The following is a 21112-nucleotide window of genomic DNA, read 5'->3' on the forward strand; positions in this document are numbered from 1 at the left end:
TTTTCGCTCCTCCCTTATTTCTTCAACTATTTTAAACTTCATGAAGCCACTTGGGCCCACCCGTCTGAGTGCTTGCCGCTGTGCATGCACATCTGGCGGACCGCTGCAAGCAACTGGGTAAAGAGACACGCCCGTTCTAATGCGGCACGGTGGAGGCGCCCAGAACCCGCTTCATCAAGTGCGGCAGCCAAAACAATAGCAAGATTGCTCGCAGTTGGTGGCCACGGCTGCTGGTCAGAAGCAACCGCGCTTTATGCAGAAGCACTCGCAACAAAGTCTGTGCAGAGGTACGGTGTTGTGACACCCGCGCACCGCCATGATTGTATTGCACTAATTCTCGGAGCTATGTCATCTTCTGTCGACGCCAGCGGCTCTGATATTAACAGGGGCGAGGAGTCACTCACACCCCATTATGGGATGTTGGCAGAACGCTTGTCGTTAGACATAATTGTGCCGCATAGTGATGTAGGACAGGAAGAGAAGGAGGCCGCCTCTGTCGCATGCATAGCGGTTTTCAGGGCGCTGTTAACCTCCGGTCGCACGCATGCTGTCCAGCGTTTTGCTCAGCAGTTGCTGCGAAGCAGAAACTCACGTGAACATGGATTGTGGGCGCTTCGCACAATTATGTTGGCAGTAACGGCAAGGGAAGAGGGAATGTACCGTCAGCTTTTTCTGCATAGTGGGCTGCTAAAAGATCTTGAACATCTCACGGGCCTTGACGCGTTCACGGTCGTGATGTCGTCGTGCGATGGCCACGAGAAAAATATTGGACCGTGTGGAGGGAGGACGGAAGGGAACCTTGGAAGAGATGAGGTACACCGTGTTGCGGCAAGGTGGTGCGTGGACGTGGCCCTGCACATGCACACGTGTCCTTGGAGATTCTGCTTGACAAACGAGAAGGAGCCACGACGAGAAACGGCGTTTAACAGTGAAGTCACAAGCTATTGCTGTGCCAAAGAGCTTCCAATGCCGGCATTTGCGGTGACGATGCTGCCATTTGAGGTGCTACGCAGCAACGCGGTCGGTGTGTTGCGCTGTTGTACTGCTGCTGGGAACGGCTCACATGGCAACGAGGTTGTTACCTTTGATGGTACTGCAAGTAATGTTAGTGGCGGTCGTTCTGGTGATTCTACCAGTTGTAGCACAACCGCTCCATCGCTGGGACTTCCTGCACTTAAGCGTTTACAAGATGTTGTTTCTGCTGCTATTGAGGTTCCTCTCTCCACATATGAGCCTGTTGAGTGCTTATACTTGCTACTTCAAATATCTCGTGACAGCACCGCCCCTGACCCCAGGCGTGTGATGCCATCCACGATGAATATTTTGTGGTGGCGACGGCATCTGCAGAGTTGCGTCCTTGAATCTGTTAAATCGGCTGTTAGGTGGAAGTCGGTGTGCGACTTTGTTGGTTTGAGCCGCTTAGTCACAGAACGTGTGCCGCATTGTTTTCCCCTTCTGGTCGCTCACGCGGCCGAGTCCCCGGATGCCTTGAGGACACTGTTCAACGAGGTGTCGCGGCAGGAAGGCGCTGCAGCACATCCTGTGGACGACATCCCACGCTCGTGTGTGATGGGGCTCCTGCAGATGTGTGGAGATGAAAGATCCGCTGCCGTTATTGATTGGGTGGTAGAGCATTGTAAGGATCATGAGAGTATCGCACAATTCGTTTTGGACAGCCTTGGGCAGCACCAGAAGCTTGCGTCGGTCGTCGTGCGGCGGCTCTTTCAGCGAAGTGAGCAAAGCTCGGACGTTATTAATGCGCTTTCGAGACTGCTTGAAAAGGGCACTTGCAGGACGCTATTGGCTGATGTTTGCTCACTTGTTCCCCAAGCCCAGCAGTGGACGGTAGCGCTGCGGTTTGTAAGCGGCATGTCGGCCCCAGAAGTTGGGCACGTCCACACCGCCTTCATGGCGTTTGTAGGGAATTGTGATGAGCAGTTTGCTATTAACATGGCACTCCTTTGGTCCGATGAGACCTTCACGTGGTTGAAGGCTGATGTGAACCCACCGCCCCGGCGGGTGTACATGGACGACAGATGGAGCGATGCGCTTCGTCTTGTAGCGCTGGGTGCGGAGCGGTTAACGCAGCGGCCGGAGTTGTTGGGAAAGTACATCCGTTATTTTTCTAAAAGGGTTGCGGTAAATTCTCGCCTGTACATGGAGTTGGAGGCGCTCTTAGCGTGCTCGAAGGTGGGCGGTGGTAGCGCACGTAACTGCGGCCGTTCTTCTAACTGGAATCCCATTGCCAGTACAGTCACTGGCGGTCCTCCCTTAGAAACTTCATTGGTAGGAGTACGAACCGGGGTGCTTCCGAAGGGTCAGCAGTGGATGGAGGCATGCGCACATGCATCTGAGGTGGGTGTCACGCGTGGAGTACTCGAGATCCTCGCGAAGCGTGGGAGATGGGAAGAGGCTACCATAGTGCTGGCGAGAGCGGAGGCGAAACGAAGAGTGGAGTGGGCCCCGCTAGTAATACGTGCCGCACGTCTTTCCAGTCAGTGGCGGGCTGCACTTTCCGTGGCAGAGAAAATTGCAGCCAACGGAATGAAACTGCATTACAGTGTAGTAGCGGAGTTACTTGCGTGCTGCTTTTCTGCCGATGTACCCCTTGAGGTGGTTCAATTGTGGCTGCACAGGCGTTCAGTTGGGGAAAGTACGTCCTCGCATGTACTTTTCGGTCTGGGCCCTGGTTCGAGCTTGAGGACCGAGCAGCGTGACGCCAACGACAAACACAACGTTTTCGGTGATGCATCGAGATGGCTGGGCTCGGCGCAGGCGGAGCTCTTTTTTGTCCTCCTTGAATCGTCTTCCAGTCGATCGTCGGATCATCAGTGGCGTTACGCCCTGCAATTGCTGAAAGAGCATGTGCTATTAAGTGGTGGTGTTCCGTCTGCACGGGTGTTCCGTTCTACATATTCCATATTACACCGGGCAGAGCGGTGGCGGGAGTCGCTGCAACTTTTGGGTCTGCAGCGATCTGTTTGCGGTTCCCCCACGGTTAAATGTGTGCACCTTGTACTGAGCACCTTGCCGAGCACAGCTTGGCAGTATGCTCTAGGAGCTCTCCAATGTATTCCGCCTGGAGATTCGGGTTCCATTCATCGTGTATTGCCCTTATTGTTACCGGTGTCGTGGGAGTCTGCATTAGGTTTAATGATTGATCATCGTGTCATGACAAATACAGCGATGGAGTGTGTTGTTGGTTGCGAGGACGTGCCCTTGGTCCTACGTCTGCAGGCATGGAGGCGTTTGTTGCCGTCGCTGCCCGTGTCCATGAAGCACCGTGCGGCACCGATTTATTTACGGCTGGCAGCTGGTGTTGCTGATGGTGATGTTGGTGTTGAAGGGACGAATGGTCTGGACGCGATGTGCGTCATTGAACGCTCGATCCGGGGCCTACGGGGTGATTATATTAATTACGCATCGTTTGTATACCATCGTGCTTTGCTGCATCGCCACTGGTGTAATGACAGCCTTCACCCGAGTGGCGGTGTGGCGGCCTTCCGGGCACTTAGCGGCATTGCTGAGGTAGACCAACAGTGTGAAGTTAGTGCCGCTGCGTTGGAGCAGTTAAGCAACATTGTTGAAAGGTTGGAACAGGTGTGTGGAACGGTTAGTGCATCGACAGCAACACATGGTTCCCAACACCTGGAGCGCACGGTGCCGGTTGTAAACTCCGGTGAGATACTTCAGGGCTCAGCTCCCACGAATGCTAGGCGTGACCCTGAAACCCACTGTTTTTCCTTTGTTTCATCCTACTGGTTGTCCTTGTTTTATTTGTTTCGTTACTGCCGTTGTGTAATCTCCAGTTCTTTATTCCCTTTTTTTTTAAAAAAAAAAGATCAGGGCAGTGGACTACCGATATTTGACGTCATGCGCCTACATACGGTCCGCGCGCCAATCATCACGCGAGCCGCTATGCGTGGCTACTCGGAGGCACGGAGCAACTATGACGGCACCTCTCTCCCTGCGTGGCCGGCACCAGGGAAGAAACCAACTTATCCCGCAGCACTGTCGGAGTTGAGACTGCCGCAGCCGCGCATGCGCAAGACTCGTACCGAATGGATGTATTACCACGGCCACGGCGGTTGCCCTGGAAAGTATGGGCCGTCACGAGAAATAGCTGACTTCGAATATGCGGATGGGACTCCGGCGAGCATTAGTGGACGCCGGTTCGCGTTTAAGCACCACCAAGACCACTTGCTCGTACAGCTAATACGCGCTGCAGCCACTGTGGAGCGCTACGACGCGAGTGGGTTACTACCACGTATCCCTGGTACGGCTGAGCAACGCAACTGGGACCCGGCCATTCCGCTTTTTCTTGATGATGTGGATGAGCAAGGCAGACCTGCACCGTTGCGCACTGCGGGCGACGCCCCGGGGACGATGGTTAGTCATGTGTGTTCCCGTGTTGTGGATGAACGGATGGGAACTCCCACGCATACGCCAAATGAACTCGCCAACCGTCACGAGGGAGAAACACTCGAGGCAAATACAATGTTTGCAACCAATGATCCGAGTGCCTTTGTGTCTGATACGGTGAAGTTGCGTGACGACAAGCGGCCTTACTGGTCGCGGCGCCGCTGGGCCCTAACAGATAAATTTTTGGTGCCTAAGAGCCCCAAACCAAAGAACACCATCAAGGACGAGTAGGGGTGTAAAAGTTGTTGACGCACAAACGAACATCTCAGTACAAACGTGATGTTTGTTTGCTCGTTTGTGCCCAGTGGTTTTGTACACACCATTTCTTAGATTCGTTGTCTTACGTCGAGGTGTAGTGTTGCGAGGCGCTTCAATCGCAGTCAGGGATGGAATGAGTTGCGTAACGCCTTGACAATGTGATGAGGAATACCGGTGCTACCGCATGGGGAGGGCAGTTGTGTGCCGGTGGTTGAGGCTTCGTTATTACCGTCGTGACTCTCTTTACGGGCAAGCTGTGTTTTTTTCCTCTCTTTCTCTCGTAGTGGTAGTGGTGGTTTATGTCAATACAACTATAGTTTCTGATATGTTTCTCACTTTATCGTGTTTATTGCGTGTCCTTGTTGTTGGTCTCAATATTGTTGCTCCCACTGCATTGTCCTTCATAACCACTTGTCAGTAATAAATAGATTACACATAAATTGGTACGACAGCTGGTGGCTGTGGCGCTAGGGGGAAACTTTACCCATATCAATTAGAGACCAGGGCATGACCTCACTCTGTCCAATTACGAGTTCAATCACCGTAGCTATACGCAAGAGGCCAATCGCAAATAATGGAAACTCGGGAGACAAGGACATTGTTACATGTGAGGACTGTCGCACCATATCAGTGCACGAACCGAAGACACGCGTTGACCTTAAGGCAGTGGTGGAGACCTCAGCTTTTGCATTTGATTATGTATTTGATGAGTCTGTGGCAAACGATGTGGTATACAAGGTGTGCTGTCAACCGTTGCTGTCGGATGTACAGAACGGGGGAAGCGTTGTGGTTATTGCCTTTGGCCAGACGGGCAGTGGGAAAACACACACCATGTTGGGTCACGGCAGCAAGACCATAGGGTTGTATGGATACGCCATTAGGGAGCTGATTGGCGAAGAAACCACTCGCAAGCTTGCGGTTAGCTTCTATGAGGTTTACGGTTCTAAGCTCTTTGACTTGTTGAATGGACGGACACAGTTGAAAATGATGCAGGATGAGGCTGACAATCTTCGGATTGTCGGGTTGTCGGAGAAAGTTGTCACATGTGACAAGGAGGTATATAAACTCATTTCAAAAGGAGAGTCGCTGCGTTCATCTGGGTCAACGCTCGCAAACGACACGAGCTCCCGATCGCACGCAGTGCTGGAAATCAAGGTTCTCAATTATCAGGGTGAGCCGCATGGTGGCCGAGTCACTCTTATAGATTTAGCCGGTAGTGAGCGGGCTGCGGATACGACAAGTAGTGATACAAGGGGACGACATGAAGGAGCTGAGATAAACAAGTCTCTGTTGGCCCTCAAGGAATGTATTCGGGCCATGTCAAGGAACAGACGGCATATTCCTTTTCGTGCCTCCAAGTTGACGCAGGTGCTGCGTGAAAGTTTTATTGGTAATTGTAAGACATGTTTCATAGCGACAGTTTCACCCTTGCAGCGGCACTGTGAGGATACGCTGAACACGTTGCGGTATGCTAACCGCATAAGGGACCTTAAAGCCCCCTCCGATGACGGCTTCAGCCGTAAGATATCGATGACATGCCCCAACTGCAATGGCCCCGTACGCCCTGATGCATCCCACACATGCGTGCGTTTGTCCACACGATGTCCGCACTGTAGACAAGTGGTAGAAAAACATAACCTCGAAGGGCACATCGAGGAGTGTAGCGAGTTTCCCGTACGATGTCCTCGCTGTAATGAACTGTTAGTGCGCGGTGATATTCCACGGCACAATCGTCGTTGTTCCCGATCTCTAGTGCGCTGTCCGTTGTGCACATGCCACGTGATGCGCTGTGGTTTGGAGAAACACACTCTGATGGATTGCGGGGCCAAACTAGAGAAGTGTCGTTATTGTGGACAGGGGTTTCCACGTCACTCATTGAAGAGGCACGAAGACGTGTGCACGATGATGAAGATCGCCTGTCCTTATTGTCTGCAATATTTTAGAAAAGTTTGCGTAGATGCTCATGCCTCGGTGTGTGTAAGGAACCCAAACTGCAGGCGAGTGTCACCGTCAAGGATTAGGGATTCGGGTGAAGAGGTGTGGAAGATAACAAACGGAAAGGAATGGCGGCAACGGCCTCGGATGTTAAGGAACCAGTCGTTGAAGCAGCTTGAGGCAATCTCTCGAACAAAATCAAGTGTGCAGCTTCGGGAAGGGCGAAAACCCTTAGGGCCACTTGAAGACAATTTTTCACTTCCCGCTTTGCACGCACCCTCCTCAGCCCCCGACAGGAAACACCCACCGGTTACCAGCGCTTTCACCGAAAGCCTACAAAGTCACCCCAACAGCGAGGACGATGATGCCGACAAGGAAGTTTGCAGAACCGCCCCAACTATCAGTGGAGAAAATAGCAGCCGAGTTGGAGGTGAAGGTTGTGTTTGCCCTTACGCTGCCTATGGTTGCTTGCACACTGTGTGTGACTCTTCTCTAGAGAAGCATATGAAAGACTCGGTAGAAATGCATCTGCAATTGGTTCGTGACTACGCAGAGCGGGTTTCAGAAGAAAATAACATTCTTCGGGAGCGTGTGAATGAGGGCACCACTAAGGCTTCAAAGCTTCATGAACTTGAAAGCGTGTGAACCTGCAAATTAAATCACATGCCTCAGTGCGCACAAGCATATATCCACATATATTTGTTTATTTCTTTATATATCCGGCACGTATTTAGTTAATTGACAGAGCGGATTGCAGTTAATAGAGGACTTTTTTTTCCTGCAATCGAGTATATATATATTTTTTCGCTTTCTTTTTTCTTCGTTCCACTATGCCCGTGCTGCAGAGCCCCTGTTTTTAGTTTTTTTTACTATCCACTAGCGTAGGGTAACGCTTATGCTTACTAACTACCAGTTGCCTTTCCGGTATCGGCGAGGAAGGGAACGGAAGAGGTTTTTTTTAAAAAAAGATTAAAGGAAGAAGCGGTGACAGGTGTTGACGTACCGCAGTATTCTCATTCGGTTCAGTTCACGTTTCCTTCAATTGGTTTCTACTTTTTTTTTTGTTTAATCTTTCACTTTCTGCTTTCTCCCTTTTCCCTTTTCCCCTCCCCGCTTCCGTACCCCTATTTTCCTCTGGCCTCCGCCCTGTGGGCGAAAAAGGTGAGTAAATGTGTTACGAGTATGCAACTGTGCATAAATATATGAATAAATATATATATATATAACTAGAACAGTAAATAAGAGCATTGAATTGCGGTAACCCGTGGTGGTGAAAGGAGCTGCAACAAACTTGGAGGAAAGAAAAAAAAAGGAAATGAAAATGTGATTTCGCTCCCCTCCTTCCTTTCTTCCTTACACACATACTCGCTTCCCCTCCCCCCTCCCCACAATTTCTCTCTCATTTTCTCATTGGGAATTATGCTCCCGGCGACCGATGCATGTGAAGACGTGCCGTGTTGTTGTCGTCCCCCCCCGTGTGGTGTTATTACCATTGTGCTTTTGCATTATTGTTCTTTTTTGTTTGTTTGTTTGTTTTCATTTCAACAAATTGTTGGGTCCCCCTCCCTCCGCACACCCCTGATTGGGTATTCTGTTTTGCTTTGACGCGCACCCGTATTTTCTACCGTCGTTATTGTTGATTCCTGCTTACATCTCTGCTGTCGTTATCAGTACACTTATATTATGGTCAAGATGTTCGTCACTTAACTGACTAAATTAACCCAACATTGTTATTATTGTGAATATTAATGCTTTTATTTGTTGCTGGCGCTTTTTTTTTTCGAATTTATGCTTTTTCCTCCTATATATATATATATATATATATTTATTTATTTATTTATATATAGTTTCATCGGTATAGGGCAGTGTGTATATGTGTGAAGGAATGAGAGAAAAAGGAATTAGGGGGAGAGAGTAGAAGGAACCGAAGAAATGGAAAAGAAAGCGAGGGAAATGTGCCATCGGGTTGTGGTATTTTTGGCCGCTAAATCAAGTATGTATGAAGAAATGCATTTAACAAATGAGCAAGTCATCAAGTGGGGTTGCAACTGCGGCCTCATTGGGTAACTACTTGCCGCATATGTGCGATGAATGGCATTCGTGTATATATATATATACGCATTTTATATTTCACCTTCATATATATTTGTGGTTCCATTTCATCAACTCATGTCTCAGTTGTATTACGTCTGACGTTATTCCCGCACGCTTGTTTTATTATTATTTTTTTCCTCCCCCTTTTCGTTTTTCCTCATTCCAATCCTTTTTAATAGGTAACAAGGTGTAGCTCCTCTCCTGTCCCTTTAGGTAATAGGGAGGGATTTTCCACCCGCGAAAGTGCGGTGTGTGTGCGTGTGGAAAAAACAAACCAAATAATTAGTTCTTTAAAAAAAAAACAAAAAGAAGGAAGGGGGTAAGACGAGTTATTTTTGACTCGTGTCTTGGAGGGAAATATGCCGGGCATTGAGCGTCTTCGAGAAGAGGTGGAGCAACTGAGAAGTGAAACCAATAGACTAAAGGAAAATTTGAAATTGCAGAATCCACAAAGTGTCAGGGAGAGGAGCGGCTCGGACCGTCAGCATATGGAAGTGGAGTCATTTAGAGCTCAAATACGAAAGCATCACGCGGATGCCCCGATTTTGAAACTCCATGACGAATTATTAAGAGCGGAGCAGCGATGTACCCAATACGCCGATGCCTTGGCAGAAAGCAAAGGAAACTTCGTAAACATGAAGAGGCTCTACCAGGAACTCAGCGATATTCTTGACGGATGTTCAGCGTAATGAAATGTTGTGTTTTTTTTTATATATTGTGGGGAAGTTTGGCTCCGCCCTTATTTGTGTCTTTTCCTCCCGTTTCCTACGGGGGAGGAGGGGGGAAAAAAACATCTAGTGGGGGGATTTCTTTTTTACCGCCCTTCAGTGCCGCCTCCTCGAGTTTCTGCGGCTTCGCTCGCTTAATTATTTGCTGTTTCGACTACTGTGAGGATGAGGGATCCATGAGATGTATTAGCTGTGGTGTTTCAATACAGCGATGAGTGAGGTGTTGTGTTCTCTTTTGTCTCATATTTTTCTGCTCCCCCTCTTTTTTTACATCTCCCTTTTCGCTTCACCGTGTGAGGCATACGAATTATCTGGCGGTTGTATTGTACATATTTGTATCTAAAGAGGAAACGGCTGAAGTGCGAAGGGAAACATACAAATTGTGAGTTGCTGTCGTGTCTCATTTGCTTCAGTACAGGTGTAGTGCAGTGAAGTGTGACCATAATTTACTTCACAACTTCCCTTTTCGCTTCTTTTTACCACGGCTTGGTGAGTTTTTTTTCCTTTCTTTTTTTCCCCCTTAAATCTCGGATTCCCCGTAAGCGTCTGCTTTCAACATTGTGTTGGCGTCTGCTCACATAGCATCCACGTTTTTTTTTTTAAGGGGCAGTTACAAGGGCTTCTCACATCACGTGAAACTACAGGGGGGGGGGAAGTGCGGAAAGGGCTCTTCCGCAACACCGACTTCGTACGGTTTGTGTGTGGTAACGAAAGAAAAAAGTGGAAGTGAAGGCAGGGAAAGAACACCTTCCACCTTCGGGTTAGGTAAATAAGTATAAGCATTACGTAAATAAAAGGCAGACAACATGAGGCCAGATTACATGGGTTTCATGTTCCTTACGAGCGGTGTAATGTCGTTCAACGCGGGAATCTGGCAACTGCATCGCCGGCGGCAGAAGCGCCGTTTGATGGAAAACCACAAGAATATCCGCAAACCTCCAGTATATGAACTTCCACCAGGAGATGCCACCATCGACGAGTTTGAATTCCTCCCAGCCGCCTTCGAGGGCACATTTGATAACGAAGGCTCCATGCTTGTGGGCCCGCGTGCTCTTCCGACTTATAAGGGAGCCTCTTCAAACGAAGAGAGTAACGGGGGATTTCTGGTGGTGACGCCTTTTGAGATTGCCCACACCGGTCAGTTCATAATGGTGAACCGTGGCTGGGTTCCCATAGACGCCGGAAAGCACAGGACTCTCCTCATGCAGTACGTTGGCGAGGGTTTCACACCGGGTTCAGTGCGTGGCATATTCCGGCGTGAGGAATACATGTCTGCTTCACTAATTTGGGGACCGAATAAAGACAATGAGGGCCCCGTTGCCGCGGATTTATCGTGGCTGGTCATGCGCCCATGGAACATGGCGGTCCACTACTACAAGCGCAGGTGGGGACCTGATCGTGCAGAGGAGTCGGTAGAAAAGCACGGTGCGCGGCATTACTACTTGGAAATGATTGAGGACTATTCGGGAGATGACCAGCGAATGGTGCGCGGCCACCCGTGGCCATGGCGACGCAGCGTAGATGAAATAACTTACGTCCACTTACCCCCTTCTGTGCATACCATGTACATTTTCTTCTGGTTCTCTGTTACTCTGGGGTCTCTCTACGGTATGGGTAAATGCTACAAACGACAGAAGGAACTCTTTGCGCTGCGCAGGCAAATGACTGCACAGACAACACTGCTGGAACGGAAACGACAAGAGGAAGCGAAAATGTACATGGAGGCAATGAAGGAGGTGGAGCGGTTGAAGAAGTTGGGAACTGTCGCGGCACCGCGAATTGGGTCACAACCAACTGAACAACAGAAGTCAGATGAAAAGTCTCCCGCCTCAGGGGAGAAGTCGTAATGGCGAGATGTGAAGGTCATTCCGGGACGGATTGGACACCCCACGTTGTCATGATGTATGGGTGTTTCAAAAAAAAAAAAAAAGTTGCACCGTGTAACCGCCCACTATTGGGAAGTTTGCGTTGGGAACCTTTCTCGTTAATTTATCGTTGTTACTTCACATACATGTATAAGTTGTTTTTTTTAAATTTTCCCCTATCATTTTTGTTTTTTTTTCTTTGGTCGTTTCGAAGTGAGCACAGATGGTAACTATATAACTCTTAAGATACTGTTTGATGCTCCCTTATTTTGTTGGTATATATATTTTTTTATTTTTTTTTGCGTGTGTGTGTAATGACATTATTCGCCTGCTAAACTGTGCAGTATTTGCGCCGCGGCACACTGTTCCTCACGTCTCGTGTATCACATGTATCCTCCTTTTTCGTTTTATTGTTGCAGTTCCTTCATGCTCTTTGGTCGCTAAGCGTTTGATAATTAAAAAGTTTCTGGTGTTAGTGCCGTTCTGCGTACGTGTTGAAAGCCAGAAAATGGCTCCAGCTTCTATCTTTCAGCGCGGTGTGGAGGAGGGGAAAGGAGGAAAGGGGTTGAGTGCTTTTTTTTATTTTTATTTTTGCCATATATACCGCACAAGAATAAATGAAACTGTTCCTGGATTCCGTTCCGATGTGCGTTTACTTAAAGTTTACTGTGGAGATTAAAGAGATGAAAATGTAGTATCTTCCGTTGACTCCGGTGTGAAGCCACAAATACCATAGCGTGGGGCGTGGAAGAATTATGTTGTGGTCAATTAATGTAATTACCCATGTCGTGGCATGTTTTGGGGATGGACCATTTCACTTTGATTTATATGTAGTCACTTAGTACGTGGAATGTGTGCAATTTTTTGTTGTTGTTTGCCCACCGTTCGTGTGTCCGCACGACTGAGTTTACAACAAATCCGGGTATCGGGAGAAAACGGAACGGGTGGGTCGCCACCAAAAAGATGGATTTTTTTAAAACAGCTTTTTCCCCCCCCCCTCGCATATTAAGTGGCAGGAAGTCCGTAATTCAGCTGACATGGTGCAGAGTAGAGATTGTTCCCACTTGTGCCATTTTTCTGTCTTTTTTTTCCTCGCGTCGGATGAGCGGTGCTCGCCGGTGTCCCAGCGGGTGCTAACCGAGGCATGACCGGAATTAAGTTTTGGCAGTGCTCTTCCGTCTACTCACGTAGTGGTCTTTAATCGATGGTGGCGTTGAAGGCGTAACCTCCTCAGGGAAACTCAGCGCCGATGGAAAATTGAAATGTGGCGGCATTCTTCTCATTTTACTTGTTAAGGTGGCACGCAAGACAATATGGAATTATATCCATGAGGCAAAGGTTACCGCTGGTGTCGAGTGTATATTCTGGTGGTCCGCATAGTGATAAAAGTGTGCATATTGGCGTGCATGTACGATATCGTGCACGCGTACGAGACAGGGGGGGGGGGAGAACCGTTATTCACAGCTGTGGACTGTACATTTCTTGTATTTCCTCTCCGCCTTCCTCCGCCCCCTCCCCTACATTGGTTTTATATTTTAAAAAAGGGCTATCACGTGTAGCACAAGGGCATATAGAAAGAGAGGTATACGTGCCTATTTGTATAGATATAGACTTTCATATAGAGTGAGTGTGCATGCGGCTAAATAGCTGCTGGATACGGAGGGTACACAGGGGAATTGCACAGTCGAACTTAAGATGTGTCTCTACCTTCGCCGCTCTTGTAAAGGTGCAAGAAGCCCTGAAAAGTTCGAAACCATTTGCTGATGATGCCAAGGGTTTTGCAGAGTTCTTTCGAGTTCCATGTCTTCCCGGCGTTGGGGCGCAGGAGAGCGTTCGCCGCCACTACGACCGAGTGCTCCGAGACCTCAAGCAACAAAAAGATAGCTACGTCATGCGACAACAAGGACAAGATGAGCGTGTCAACGAGGAACTTCCAATCTTTTTGGTCTCATATGATACTGGATCGAAAAACTTTTACCTCTTTTCGGTCGAGAAAGATTGCAATGCAGTCCGCTCTCCAGCTGATGGTGAGTCAGACGTATCAGGTTTGGCGGACGAACTAATGCAATACACACGCGGCATGACACAAGCGATTATGATTCCCATTGTGGCCGACGAAGAGGAGCGGGGAGCTCTGGCCCCTCACCTGACGCGACTCAGCGGTGAACTGAAACGGTGTGGCATCATTCCTGTTCTCAGTGTTGATAGCTTAGAAATCATAAAGACACTAGATCCCCAGCAGTCGCCTGTTCGTATCGTGACAAAAGGTCGCGGCAAGCATGCGTCGGAGCCACTCACCGAAGAGTGGTTTCGCGCCCATTGGGTACACCTGCGCACGCTCGTCTTCAAATCCAGCGAGGAGGACCCCATTATTACTTTGAACCGCCTCGTCGCGCCACGGTTTACCATATATGTTATTCACCTGGTGCGCGCAGGTTCCCGCGGACTTAACGTGGCCCTTTATGAGCCGCTTCAGAAAAAACGATATGGAGCAAAGGGGATGCTTTCCGACGTTTTGGGCTGCCTCTTAGAGAGGCAAGCAAAGCAGGTGATATTTCTCCCAACGAACCGTACAGATCGTCCCACATTACTGCGATGTCGTACCGCGCTCACAAAAATGGGACGCACTTGTTACCTTGTCTTCCCATCAGAGATTGGGGAAAAGTATCGTGGGGTATATCAGTCGGATCCGGCCCGGTACTGGTCATCGCTATGTGAGGTAAAAGGTTCTCTCGACGCAGATTTCAGCTTTGAAGTGTACGCAACTGTAGGAAATAATATTCGCACCCAGCAGTACAAGCGAACGAGAGAAAATTTACTAGAGAAGCAGGCTTCCTTAAGCAGCGAAAATAACATGCCGGCAGTAACAAACTCTGAGGTGGAGAAGTGGCTTCGTGTTCTTTCACTCGATAAGCGTGTGTCATGTGAAAAGGCACAAATGCGCAAGTACAAAAAGTACCTTGTGATTGCATTCATGGCGACGGAATTTGCTGCATACACTCGACCGGCAAACCCCCACGCACCTGCGAATTATGTGGTAGCTACTAGCATTATGGACTATCAGCAACAGGTTGTGGAGCCATGGACCAAGTACTCTTCCCGCGGGGAGTTCAAGCTACCCTCATTGGAAGGGTTCGATGTTATTGTGTGTCACGATGTTAAACACTTCGTGTTATTGATATGGGACGATCCCGAACTCCGACGTTTCTTAAAGCGTGGGGGAAGGGTGTGGTGCACGATGTTCGCAGAATACCTCCTCGACGCCCAGAGGTGTCAGTCTGGCAGCAATAGCCTTCACGACGTGGCAATGAAATACGGCATCCTCACACCACAGTCGTCGGTTTTGGGGCTCAGTACGCCAGACCTCCCCATTGCATTTATTCAACACTACCTGGTAGCCGCAGTGGATGCTATATCCCGTGTTTTTCAAGAACAACTCAAAAAGGCCTGTGGGAATAGCCAATTGATTTGTGTCGCCCATCGGATGGATTCGTTGCTAGCGATGGCTTCCATAGAGAAGGCTGGAATTCACATCGATTCCAAGGAGGCAACTCTGCAGGCACAGGCGATCCGTAATCGGTTATTGGCTATCGACAAGTCTCTCTCTCTTTATGCACCCGATGAAATACCACTTGACATGCAACGGTTCTTCGACTGGACTTCCTTACAACACCTTCAGGCCTACTTCTTCGGTGGAAGCATTACGTTGGGCTACACAGACATTTCGCGTGATTCCTCCACATGGACCGCCCATCTCATTCATCTCTGCCATAAATACGGCAACCTCGGGCTCATGTCGGCAGATGTGCACCTACAGCGGTTCGCTTCTGAAAGAGGGTTGCGGGGAGCTGGGCGTTTACCACAGCGTGTGGCACGATTCTTTGATGCGGACGGAAGCTCCCGGAGGCGCAAGTACAGACTAGTTGTATTTGATATTGAATCCACGGGATTGAATACAGCGACTGACGCCATAATTGAGGTTGCTGCATTTGATCCCGTGGAGGGGACGTCTTTTAGCTCATTGGTAAATCCGCAACGCCCCATCCCGCCACAGTCTACCGCTATCCATCACATAACCGACAGTATGGTGCAGGGAGCTCCGCGTTTGTCAGAGGTTACACAAGCCTTTGCACGGTACTTGCGGCTGAGTGAAGGGCAGCGCGATGAGGATGAAGTTACAATCCTCATAGGTCACAATGTTTTCGCCCTTGATGAACCGCTCCTTCGCCGCGCTTTTCGGTCTGAAAGTGTGGATACAGAGAACCTTCTCTTTTGTGATTCGCTCACTATACTTAAGGGTCTCAAGCAGGAACTGCAGGGGTCAAAGAAAGATTCGAAGTTTGACAGAGGGGTGCTGGATATATTGACCAACTCACTTCGTCTCTCTTCCCTCGTAGAAGGCTTGCGTGTAGAGGCCGACGGAGAACTTCACCGTGCCGACACGGATGCGAAAATGCTGTGGTTTGTTCTCGTTAACGCTTTCGGTATCGGGGGAAAGGATGCCGTCAAGCAGCGCGATGAGGTGCTTAGCCATGCTGTACGCACGCTGGTATTGTACCCAGGTGTTGGGTGTTTTCTTCCGCAGGAGCGACGAAAGGATTGCGTCACAGTTCAGTTACCTGGCGTATGCTTCAAGGCGATAAAAGAAAAACGAACCATTGAACAGCTTCGCAAGCGCCACCTCGATGAGGCAACATTTGTCGTGTTACAGCGGCACAAGCTGGAGGTAGCGGGGCTTCTACTACAAAAGTTGCAATTAGAGCGTGGCTCCGCAAATTTTCTCCACTCGGGAACTGATGGCCGGCTGTCCATCCTTCATAGTGACAATAAGGTAAGACAGTATATTGATCTTACCGCTACCACAACTTCACGCACAACGAGCTCCTACCCAAGCTGCCAAAATATCCCGAAGGACGACAAATCTTCGCTACGCCACCTTTTTGTATCAAGGTTTGGTGAGAAGGGCCGTTGCGTGGAAATTGACTACTCGCAGCTGGAGATTGTTGTTATGGCTGTTCTCTGTGAGGACGAAAGGCTCGTTTCAGACCTAAACCAGGGGGTCGACTTCCACGTGAAACGCGCTTCGTTTTTCAGTGGAATATCCTATGATGAAATCTATAACGGATACAAGCGTGGAGAGGCCAAATTTCTCAAGCTACGTAAAGTGGCCAAGACTTTCTCGTTTCAGCGTTTGTATGGTGCAGGCGTGCCGCTGCTTCACAAAACGACTGGTATCCCCGTTCAGGATCTTCAGGAATGTATACGCAGGGAAGAGGAAGAATATCCAGGTATATCGCGCTTCCACCGTCTCGCTCGGACGGTTGCTCTGCGGGCAAATAATCCCGGTCTGCCAACACACTTCATTGTTGAGCTCCCTACAGGCCTACGCGTATGTTACAAAACCCGAGATGTAGTGCTCAACCTTCCTCCAGTGAAAAATTACCCCATTCAAAGCTTTGGTGCGGAACTTGCCCAAATGATGATTGGGCGCGTATTTCGTCAATTCGTGCGCAAAAGTTTTTACGGCCAAAAAGCCTTTATGATAAACTTCGTACACGATTCGCTTTGGCTCGACTGCCACATGAGTGTCCTTGAGGAATGTGTACACGAGACGCGCACCATCATGGAAGAAGTAGACACGTACGTGGCAAAGACATTCCCAGGTGTTAAGTTGAAAGTTCCGCTGAAGGTTTCAGTGGACTGTGGCGTGGATATGTGTGCCATGGAATCCGTCAAGGATGATTTCAGCGCGCTCGCGTCACAGCAGCGAAGCAAATCGTCAGAGTTAGATGCACTTATACCCGAACTTAGTAAGGAAGTTACTGACAGTGTAGAAATTACGGTGTAAAAGGTGGACCGCACCTGTTTCTTTGCATTACGCGAACATTGCACAGTTTCAATACCCTCTGTTAAAAGAAGAAAGGACCACATTCTGCCGAAATAACTTTAGGGCGAGGGCAGAAGTGCCTTAAGCCCTTTTTTCTTTTCTATACAGAATGTTTCACCGTACTTTTCTTCCCCAAAACAAGAAATTTTATCCTCTAACAAACTTACAAAGTAAAAAATTCAAAAGAAATAAAGGAAAAACATCACAGTTAACGGTATATAAGTACACCCCCATTTCTTCAACATGGCTCTCACTCAATCCCTAAAACTCTCGAATGGAGTGATGATGCCAGTTCTTGGTTTCGGTATGTGGAAGTTACAGGATGGCAATGAAGCCGAGACGGCGACGATGTGGGCCATAAAAAGCGGCTATCGTCACATCGATACTGCAGCCATCTATAAAAATGAAGAAAGCGCTGGCAGGGCCATTGCCTCATGTGGTGTACCGCGGGAAGAGCTATTCGTCACGACGAAGCTTTGGAACTCCGACCAGGGATATGAGAGCACGCTGAGCGCATTTGAGAAGAGCATTAAGAAGCTCGGCCTGGAATATGTTGACCTATACCTCATCCACTGGCCGGGGAAGGACAAGTTTATCGACACATGGAAGGCGTTTGAGAAACTGTACGCCGATAAGAAGGTGCGCGCCATTGGCGTTTCCAACTTTCACGAGCACCACATCGAGGAACTGCTAAAGCACTGTAAGGTTGCACCGATGGTTAACCAGATCGAGCTCCATCCGCTGCTCAATCAGAAGGCACTCTGCGAGTACTGCAAGTCGAAGAACATCGCCGTCACTGCCTGGTCGCCGCTTGGTCAAGGACATCTCGTCGAAGACGCCCGTCTGAAAGCTATCGGAGGAAAGTATGGTAAGACAGCTGCGCAGGTGATGCTCCGCTGGGAAATACAAGCAGGGGTCATCACGATTCCCAAATCGGGCAACGAGGCCCGCATCAAGGAAAATGGCAATATATTTGACTTCGAACTAACTGCGGAGGACATTCAAGTCATCGATGGTATGAATGCCGGCCACCGCTACGGCCCCGATCCGGAGGTCTTCATGAACGACTTTTGATGCCCAAGGGTGCGGTGTTCGAGTAGTAACACTGGACGGATTGCCATCTCACCTTTGAGTGGGCTTTCAACCTATACTTTGATCTCTCATTTAACTATTTTTTTTTCCTAGCATCGCGGCTACTATTCATCTCACTGCTCTTTTGTCCTGCGAACGAGGACGGTATTTATGTTTTCCGTAGTGAATAAATGTGTGACACTGCGTAGGACGGGGGAGTGGGCGGCAAGGATATGGACCTTGCGCCTGGGCGTGCCATGTTAGTGCCTTTTCTTTGCTTGCTCAACCGGTTGCTTGTTCTTCTTCAATCTCACTGCCGCATGCAAACGCACGTGCGTGAATACAACTGAAGCGTAGGAACGAACGTTACGGTAACACTATTGCTGCGGCGTGCGCTCCCGAATCTTTGGGGGCCATGCCACGTCAGACTACTTTGTCCGTCGTCTGCCTGAGCACCGGCAGAGGGGCTTCGATGGTGTATGAGGGGAACTGTAGCACAGCCTATGTGCTCTGCGTGGGTGACGCCCCGGTTGTTCTCTTTGGTATTGGATACGGAGTGACTCGCCAGTGTCTCCGCTACTTCGGTACCATCCCCACTAATATTGCAGTGTTTTCTAACCGTTCCCATATGTCAGCAGAACTCCCCGTGGTGATTGCTGTTGAAGGTCGCAAGGGGAGGCACCCCCGGATCGTCGCTAGCGAAACGGTGATGATGCGCCTCATGCAGCACAGGTTGGCGGAAATGCACTCCCGAGCAGCGTTTGGTGTACCCGGGGAGGGCGGTGTTTGCGACTTTGTCAATCTCCAAACCGATGAATCATCTCCAACAGTACCGTACCGTCTGCCCGACTTTCCATCTGTCTCCCTTGTGGCGTTCGACGCGGTTTCTTCACTGGAGAGTTCCTGTGGATTCGTTGTGCTGCATCATGGCAGTCCTGTACTTGCGCTGACAGGAGACTGTGCGTACGACGCGCAACGATACCAAGAGGTGCTCCGTATGGCACCCGTGGTCATTGTCGACGGACGGAAGAAAGGTTCGCCGGACCATGCGTCGTTTGCTGATATTACCCGCGCGGTGGATGACTGCAGGAGCAATGGCGGAGGACCACGTAGAGTATTCATTGGGCAGTATGGGGCCCCGGCTGATGCACCACCAGTTGTTTCTGGTGCAACAGTGCTTCCGATCGTGGAGGGTGCTGTGGTGGAACTAAGCGAGGGAGTATGCATTGGGGATGCAGAGGAGCTGCTTGTTCCACCAGCACCATCGGCGATAGACATGTGCGAAAGCACCAAAACCGTATGTTGTGATAGATCCGAGGGAGAGGAAGCACCGAGCTCTTTTGTCATGCGCATGGCCCACACTGGAGGTGGCGGAGGACAAGATGCACTGCATGAAGGGAGCTCATGCAGGAGGGGACGGGGTGCCGGCATTGGGGACTGGCAGTGTGGAGGAAAGGAAGCTGTGATTGTACCCGAAGCGAATTTGGGGAGCATAGGTGTATCTGCAGCGTTCGAGGAGTACATGCAACGGGCTTATTGCGCCCTCCAGAGGTATCCCACGCAGGAGGGGGGTGTGAGTGGGGTTGTCCAGATGCGCAGCAACAACACAAACGCCCCGCGAGGCCCCAACGAAGCGCCACCCAGTAGGGCACAGTCTGCAGAGGTTCCTAATAGGCCTCGTGGTGAGGAGTCGACGAAGCACACCACAGGGTACACATGCAGATTCACGGCTCTGAAGACATGACGAGGAACGGTAGTGACACCGTTCTGCCCGTTCATTTCTTCTTTTGCGTCTACATCCACATTTGTGCTGCAGCCCTACGCCTCCCCTTGGCATGCGCGTTCAGAGGATGTGGCGAAAGGTGGTACGGTAGGCGTCGGGAAGTTGCTTGCTGCTACCACATGGGTAATTTACTGTATTCTGTCATATCCCTTTGTTTGTGTAGTTTCTTCTCTGCTCAGTGGATTTCAACTTCTCTTTCCGTCACTTCACAATACCACCCAACTAGGTACACTACATCCTGACTAACCGGATGCCCGACTCGCCGACATCCCAGCGTTGCGCAGGCTCTAACAATCGGAAACCCAAGCGTGTTGCAACGAGGAAAGCGGATGGCGGAGATCAGCCTCTCGCTGTGAACGGCCCATCATCGCCGGAGTGTATCCGTACGAGGACACAAAAGTTAGAAAAGGAACTGCGTGAGCTTGTTCTCCGCAACAGGTCCAGGCACGAGCGGCTGCAGAACATGAGGAATCGTGCCACATTGTCAAGCCCTCCACCGTCAGGCCCTCAGTCGTTCGAGCGTGCAGCAAGGCCGTCAGATGAATCAAAGCCGAGGAGCGAAACGGAGGGGAGGAATAAGCTTCCTAATCTGTACAAGTGTTTTGACGAGGCGCGAACGAAGTCGCTCTTGGAGTACGAAAAAAATAAAGGGAGCAAAGAGTCTTGTATGTACTCTTCGTACATACCGCGCGACGCAGACCTCACGCCGAGGGGGAAACAGCGAGACGCGATGAAAGATCCCGACTCTTTCAGCCTTCGATTCTGTAGCAAGTTGCACCCAAGAGACGACTCTAGATAAGATTTTTGGAATCGTTAGGAGAGAGAGGTGCGTGTGGGTGGGGGGAAGGGGGCGGTGAATAGCTATGGGGGACCACCGTGTTCTCTTTCCTCACTTTGTGTGTGCTCTCTGGTTGAACTCCTACACCACGAGATGTCCGTTTGCGAAAATGTGTATGTATTGCAGTAACCTGACTACGCTGGAACTGTTATTTGTGCTCTCCTTTCAATGTATCATGCATCGTGCTTGTTTTCCTTTGGGCCGACGTGCGCGCTGTTGTGTCACTTGTCA

General features: G+C 49.7%; 8 protein-coding genes across 8 annotated transcripts, besides 3 other annotated features; all 8 read left to right on the top strand.

The window, feature by feature from the left end:
* Window positions 1–84: 84 nt before the first annotated feature.
* Tb11.02.2250 (hypothetical protein, conserved) lies at window positions 85–4653 on the top strand (the record flags this gene model as incomplete). The annotated part of the gene is made up of 1 exon (XM_823448.1): window positions 85–4653. The coding sequence occupies one exon, from the start codon at window positions 85–87 to the stop codon at window positions 4651–4653; it is 4569 nt and encodes a 1522-aa protein (XP_828541.1).
* Window positions 4654–5187: 534 nt separating this feature from the next.
* Tb11.02.2260 (kinesin, putative) lies at window positions 5188–7260 on the top strand (the record flags this gene model as incomplete). The annotated part of the gene is made up of 1 exon (XM_823449.1): window positions 5188–7260. The coding sequence occupies one exon, from the start codon at window positions 5188–5190 to the stop codon at window positions 7258–7260; it is 2073 nt and encodes a 690-aa protein (XP_828542.1).
* A 549-nt stretch (window positions 7261–7809) lies between these two features.
* Window positions 7810–7857: a microsatellite.
* A 560-nt stretch (window positions 7858–8417) lies between these two features.
* Window positions 8418–8461: a microsatellite.
* Window positions 8462–9068: 607 nt separating this feature from the next.
* Tb11.02.2270 (hypothetical protein, conserved) lies at window positions 9069–9398 on the top strand (the record flags this gene model as incomplete). The annotated part of the gene is made up of 1 exon (XM_823450.1): window positions 9069–9398. One exon carries the CDS (start codon window positions 9069–9071, stop codon window positions 9396–9398), a length of 330 nt encoding a protein of 109 aa, XP_828543.1.
* An 845-nt stretch (window positions 9399–10243) lies between these two features.
* On the top strand, window positions 10244–11284 carry Tb11.02.2280 (hypothetical protein, conserved; the record flags this gene model as incomplete). Its single annotated transcript, XM_823451.1, has 1 exon — window positions 10244–11284. One exon carries the CDS (start codon window positions 10244–10246, stop codon window positions 11282–11284), a length of 1041 nt encoding a protein of 346 aa, XP_828544.1.
* Window positions 11285–11578: 294 nt separating this feature from the next.
* Window positions 11579–11603: a sequence feature (AT_rich).
* A 1332-nt stretch (window positions 11604–12935) lies between these two features.
* On the top strand, window positions 12936–17150 carry Tb11.02.2300 (mitochondrial DNA polymerase I protein B, putative; the record flags this gene model as incomplete). Its single annotated transcript, XM_823452.1, has 1 exon — window positions 12936–17150. One exon carries the CDS (start codon window positions 12936–12938, stop codon window positions 17148–17150), a length of 4215 nt encoding a protein of 1404 aa, XP_828545.1.
* A 282-nt stretch (window positions 17151–17432) lies between these two features.
* Tb11.02.2310 (prostaglandin f synthase) lies at window positions 17433–18263 on the top strand (the record flags this gene model as incomplete). Its single annotated transcript, XM_823453.1, has 1 exon — window positions 17433–18263. One exon carries the CDS (start codon window positions 17433–17435, stop codon window positions 18261–18263), a length of 831 nt encoding a protein of 276 aa, XP_828546.1.
* Window positions 18264–18675: 412 nt separating this feature from the next.
* On the top strand, window positions 18676–20004 carry Tb11.02.2320 (hypothetical protein, conserved; the record flags this gene model as incomplete). Its single annotated transcript, XM_823454.1, has 1 exon — window positions 18676–20004. The coding sequence occupies one exon, from the start codon at window positions 18676–18678 to the stop codon at window positions 20002–20004; it is 1329 nt and encodes a 442-aa protein (XP_828547.1).
* Window positions 20005–20293: 289 nt separating this feature from the next.
* On the top strand, window positions 20294–20842 carry Tb11.02.2330 (hypothetical protein, conserved; the record flags this gene model as incomplete). The annotated part of the gene is made up of 1 exon (XM_823455.1): window positions 20294–20842. The coding sequence occupies one exon, from the start codon at window positions 20294–20296 to the stop codon at window positions 20840–20842; it is 549 nt and encodes a 182-aa protein (XP_828548.1).
* Between the last annotated feature and the right edge of the window lie 270 nt (window positions 20843–21112).

This window comes from Trypanosoma brucei (genome assembly GCF_000002445.2).
Source record: "Trypanosoma brucei brucei TREU927 chromosome 11 chr11_scaffold01 genomic scaffold, whole genome shotgun sequence".
Lineage (NCBI taxonomy): Eukaryota > Euglenozoa > Kinetoplastea > Trypanosomatida > Trypanosomatidae > Trypanosoma > Trypanosoma brucei.